The sequence below is a fragment of the Theobroma cacao genome, chromosome 1, assembly GCF_000208745.1.
Source record: "Theobroma cacao cultivar B97-61/B2 chromosome 1, Criollo_cocoa_genome_V2, whole genome shotgun sequence".
In the NCBI taxonomy this organism is placed as follows: Eukaryota; Viridiplantae; Streptophyta; class Magnoliopsida; order Malvales; family Malvaceae; genus Theobroma; species Theobroma cacao.
The window spans coordinates 37,224,294-37,229,952 of record NC_030850.1 but is presented as its reverse complement, the minus strand read 5'-3'; the positions used below and the strand labels follow the sequence as shown (position 1 = coordinate 37,229,952).

The following is a 5,659-nucleotide window of genomic DNA, read 5'->3' as shown; positions in this document are numbered from 1 at the left end:
TATAATATATATATATATATATATATATATATATATATATATATATATATATATATATACTATGTCATAAATGGTTTTATTGCGTGACAAATGCAACTGTGCATGTGTGGAGTGGGCAGTGCACATGCCCGTAATGATGCTGTCATGATAATTACAATCGTACATGTGCGGAGTGGGCAATGCACATGACGGTAATAATGATGTCGTGATAATTACAACCGTGCATGTGCGGAGTGGGTAGTGCACATGCCGGTAATGATGCTGTCGTGATAAGTACAACCGTGCATGTGCGGAGTGGGCAGTGCACATGCCGGTGATGATGTACATGAGCTGGATGAGGTGTGGTGGTATATTAATTGATATATGCTTAAGCATATGTATATGCAATAAAAAGATTAGGATTATAATATGTGATTATATGGCATGATAAATCTTGAAAATTTTTCATTTACATGTGAATTGATTTTATTGCAACAAGAACATTCTGTTTATACTGCCTTGCTTGGATGATTGCTGAAAATTTTCTCTCTTTTCGATTTCCTGCTAAATATGGTTCCTTCATTATGAAATGATTTAATAACTCGGGGTTGATGGAAGGATTTTAATAAGAACTTGAACTAGGTTGCACTGTTTTCGAATTTAAGTGCATCATGATTTCTAAATCATTCTTTGTAATTGCTTGTTCTCTTCTTATGTTCACTCACTGAGTTTATACTAACGTTTTCAACTTCATGTTTTCATATTCAGGGGTAGTTGAGACATAGATTGAGGTGTCTGCGTACTCCCATCTTTTGGGCAGGTACTTTGACATTCAGTAGTCATATCTCCCATCCAGAGTCACTCCGCTGACAGTCAAGTTCTAATTACGTGTATATGACTATTTGTTGTGAAATGCTGAGATTCACTTGTCAAATTATATGTATGTATATAATGGTTGATGATGTCATTATGAATACATGACTGGGTTTTATGAGTTGTTTTCAAATGAATTGTAATTGAGCATTATGAATTTCAGATTCTAAAGGAATATGGATTAACGTATAAGATCATGTAAATAGGCTTGCTTGGGCTTGGTGGGCTGAGCCCATTGGTCCCTTGTGCTGGTCATAGCCCAAAAATTGGGCTGTGACAGTGGGTCTATGATATATAGGCTTACTTAAGCTTTATTTTCAAAGCTTAAGACCATACGAAGTTGGACTTAAGTTTCGGCCCATGACAACTCATCGATTGTGGTATTCTAGATCGGTGCTCCCTAAAAAGCACTCATCGTGGTGTTTCAAGGGAGCATAAATCTAGTGGCTGATCGAAGTAAATAAATGTCACAAGCCGACCGAAAAGAAAGAAAAGAGTAAAAAATGAAAAAAGGCATTTTAAACATTTTACGTTTAAATGTTAACATCGTTTAGATGTTTAGAGTTGAGTATTTATTTTGAAAACTAATAAACTCACGTAAAATTATTACTAAAAGTTGAAGAGTTCTGTGTATTTTACCCAAATTCTAAATATACAAAGAGATTTTTCTAGCAATTGTGCAACAACTACAGAAATTTCTCTAAACAGTTCAAAATCAAATATCTATTGTCATGACCCTTGTGGCAAAGAACCATATCTTCAGTTACTTTTTCATCTGTTGATTAAGGTTTAAACAATACTTTTAAGTGCAAAAAAAAATAAAAACATAAAAGCGGGTTAGTGGAATTTAACTCTATAGTTTTGTTAACTATTTATCATCCCATAAAAAGAGACAAGACAAATGGCAAAAAAATAAAGAGGAGACACTGATGGGGCACAATAAGTGGATAGACAATTTGCATTCATTAGGAATGCAAATGTGGTACTAAAATACATTCAAATTGCCAACTGATAGTGGTTTGTCATCAAAGAAATTTTTTTGAATGGTGTCATAATTAAAATAATAATAATAATTAAAAAATTTTTCTCAATCCAAGATTTGTCGAGAGAATACTTATATCAAATTCAACACAACTTTACTTACAAGATTATTAAGTACCATCATTAATAAAATTATGTTGTTAATGTCCACAACCTAAGTCTTGTGAGACAATTTTTTGTATTCTAAAATAGCTTTTCATAACCTATTTATCCAAAAACTTGTTAAAAATTACTATTCATTTCTCATTAGTATAAACTAAAATATTAAAATTAAATAAAATACGATATTGTATAACAAATTATCAGATTCAACAACTAACAGTTTGAGAAAGTTCTATTTATTGATCAAAACTAAGTATAAGCATAAACATCCACAAACAACATAACGATAAATACAAAAATTAAATAATCGCATAATATATCTACAAAATAAATAAAAGATTCATAATTTTAAAATATTATTTAACATGCAATACTATTTTTTATTAGCTAAATTTTGTTTGAGTCTCAAACTATCAAACTAATCAAAAAATATTTAGATAAAATATTTAAAAACATAATTGGAGTTGAAAATTACTTACAATTGAAGCCTAGACCAAGAAAAGGAAACATCATTGCAAGTCTAAGGAGTAGAACTTGAACTTTTGGAGAGAGTGAGTAATTTAAGTTTTGACTTTTTAAATAAAATCTTAAATTATAAAAAAAATTATCTTTCCATATAATATTTAAATATTAATATATAAATTACATTTTGATAAATTTACCTTGACTCAAAATCTTTGATTTCACTCCCTATAAAATTATAAAAATATTAATAAATTCATTAATATCATTAACTATTTAAAATTCTAAATAAATAATATATAAAATAAAATTTTTGAAAAATGAGTGATGTCATGTGGTGTGACACCACTCACCGTAAGGTAGGTACGCCCACGTTTGTCATTGCCTTCCAAAATGTTGGTATTCAAGCTAACGTGGAGAATGTGGTTAAATTACTAGTAGCAATTAATTTTTTAAGAATAATTCAGTAATTTAAAATTAAAGAGTAGCTTGGCTTGCAGTGCCTGTAAGTCGTGTATCTATTGGAGGTCGGGAGTGCTTGGCAGATTACAACTGCAAGGATGCGCCGGGCCCCGATGTGCAGTGGAGCTTCTTTTCTCTTCTGCCTACTTGTTCTGTTCGCATTAATTTTGGCTACTTGCACCCATGCTGCAAAGCCAAGTTACTTAAGGCAATTCAATCGCAACAGTTTTCCCGCTGGTTTCCTTTTTGGTTCCGGATCAGCAGCGTACCAGGTATGCTCTGTATATTAATTCAAGACGATAAGAACAGCATTAAAATGGAAAAACAGTGAAGGGTTAGAGGTGAAATGAGATAACACAAAACACTTCTTAGACCGCATTTGTTTATGCTTTCCGGTGTGAAGGAGCAGCAAATGAACATGGAAGAGGACCAAGCATATGGGAAACTTTTGTTAGGGAACATCCAGGTCTCTCTCTCTCTCTCTCTCCCCCCATTTAATTTTATAGGACACAAAGCTCAATCTGTCGCTCTAACAAGTACAACAAAATGCATGCTTTGGCGATTAGATGGTCCAAAGAATTCTCTATCAGAGTAATTGGTTTTATTTAGCACAATTCATTTATATAATATCTGATATGACAGAAAAAATAGCGGATCAGAGTACGGGAGATGTTGCTGTTGATTTTTATCATCGATACAAGGTTCATTTTACCAGATCTACACTCCTTTGTAGTATCCTAGTATATATTTTCGAATTCAAACTCTTTTTCATGCAATTCTATCACTTTCCATCCCCGGCAGGAGGACATAAAGTTGATGAAGAAATTTGGTTTCGACTCCTTCAGATTCTCCATTTCATGGACCAGAATTTTACCTAGTAAGTTTGAACTTCATCTATCACCTGCAACATCACTATCGCCATCGAAATGATTCAACTAGCATTCCACCCAGAAATACTGAAATAGTGTTTCACAGAAAAATGTACTAAAATCAAGTAGTTAGAACCATCCTTAATTTTCAAAATATATATTTTATTGGAATGCTTAATTTCATATATTTTAGAAAGACCTTCACTCTTAACTTTTAATCATAATTTCAAACAAGTCTATTAATTTTTTCAAAAGTATAAATACTATTAACAGAAATAATGAGATGATTAAAATGCTCTCATTTGCCGGCAGACCACCCCACTGCAAGTGCTTCCCAAGGAAAGGAGAATGAAGGGTAGATTCGTTATTTTTTTTTACAAAAAAAATTATATAACAGTAATTTTTAAAATTAATAAAAGGTAAAATTATCTTTTTATAAAACCACATCATCAAACAAACAGAAATACTAACGGTTAACTAATTATGGTTGGACTCATATGTCTAGCAAAAGATAGTTTTTTGAAAAGGAGTGTTCATTTTGAAAATAAAATACTTGCTTGAAATTATTACTAAAATTTAAGAGAGTGAAAGTATTTTACCCTATATTTTAAGTTTCTAATATCTAACCAATAACCATGTATTGATCATAGATCTCTTAGAATATTTATAGTATCATTGTTTTAATTTTAATTGCAACAGAGTTGTGTGATATACTAATAACTGAATATTCTAGAGGGGAAAATTAGCAGAGGAGTGAACCAACAAGGGGTCCAATTTTACAACAACCTCATCAACGAGCTCCTTGCCAACGGTGATCTTCAAATCTCTTTTTTTTTTTGGACAAATATTCAGACTCTTTATTCCAGAGCCTATATGATTTGGCTTTAATTTCCATATTGACTCTACAAATTAATGAAGTTCAACTATTTTGAGCAGGTTTAAAACCCTTTGTTACTGACAGAGCACAGAGTAAAGGAAGCATGGCGCAGAGAATTTGGAAGGGAAGCTTAATCAATATTCCCTTTTTACTCATCTAACAAGAATATGTACAATATTCTGGTGTTCATGTACTAGTACCAGAAGTTAAACATATTTACATAAATGCCACTAATATAACTAATCACTACTATTAATAGTAAACATAATACTAATCTCTATCAATCTCTATTACCCCCCCTCAAGTGGAGCATGGATATCATCTATGCTCAGCTTGCTCTTCAAGAACTGAAACTGAGAAGGTTGCAATGCCTTGGTAAAAAGATCTGCAACTTGATCTTTGGTGCCAACATGTTGTGGATTAATAGTCCCATTCAGCACTTTGTCTCGTATGAAGTGGCAGTCAATCTCAATGTGCTTGGTTCTTTCATGAATAGTAGGATTTTTGCATATATAGATGGCTGATAAATTGTCATAGTACATAATCACAGAATCCTTGTGTTCAATGCCAAAATCATGCAATAAATATATGAGCCACAATACCTCACAGCATGCTGAAGCCATTGCCCGGTATTCTGCTTCTGTGGAACTTCGAGCAACAACAGACTGTTTCTTTGATTTCCAGCTGATAATAGAGCTTCCAAGGAACACTCCAAAACCAGATATAGACCTCCTGGAATCCTTGCATCCTGCCCAATCACTGTTTGTATAAACTTGTAGTTGCAAACTAGATTTTGCTGATAATAGGATTCCCTGCCTTGGAGCTGATTTTAAATATCTCAAAACTTTATATGCAGCTTGTAAATGTGTGACTTTAGGCTTGTCCATAAATTGAGAGAGACATTGCACTGCGAAAGAGATGTCAGGTATTGTGAAGGTTAGATAAAGAAGTCTACCAACAAGTTTCCTGTAAGTTGTGGCATCTTTCAATAATT

The 5,659-nt window shown here is 32.6% G+C and overlaps 1 protein-coding gene and 1 long non-coding RNA gene across 2 annotated transcripts in view; both read left to right on the top strand.

The window, feature by feature from the left end:
• LOC108662065 overlaps positions 1-1,041 on the top strand; it is a 1,969-nt gene extending 928 nt beyond the window's left edge. Inside the window, exon 2 of the long non-coding RNA XR_001927846.1 lies at positions 748-1,041. This is a non-coding gene — a long non-coding RNA (uncharacterized LOC108662065). The remainder of the gene's footprint in view (positions 1-747) is intronic.
• LOC18614675 (beta-glucosidase 12) overlaps positions 2,778-5,659 on the top strand; it is a 5,659-nt gene continuing 2,777 nt past the window's right edge. The window contains exons 1-7 of the mRNA XM_018118612.1: positions 2,778-2,856; positions 2,958-3,191; positions 3,323-3,385; positions 3,562-3,620; positions 3,721-3,796; positions 4,522-4,599; positions 4,725-4,822. Of these exons, the coding sequence (XP_017974101.1) occupies positions 2,778-2,856; positions 2,958-3,191; positions 3,323-3,385; positions 3,562-3,620; positions 3,721-3,796; positions 4,522-4,599; positions 4,725-4,822 (687 nt within the window). The remainder of the gene's footprint in view (positions 2,857-2,957; positions 3,192-3,322; positions 3,386-3,561; positions 3,621-3,720; positions 3,797-4,521; positions 4,600-4,724; positions 4,823-5,659) is intronic.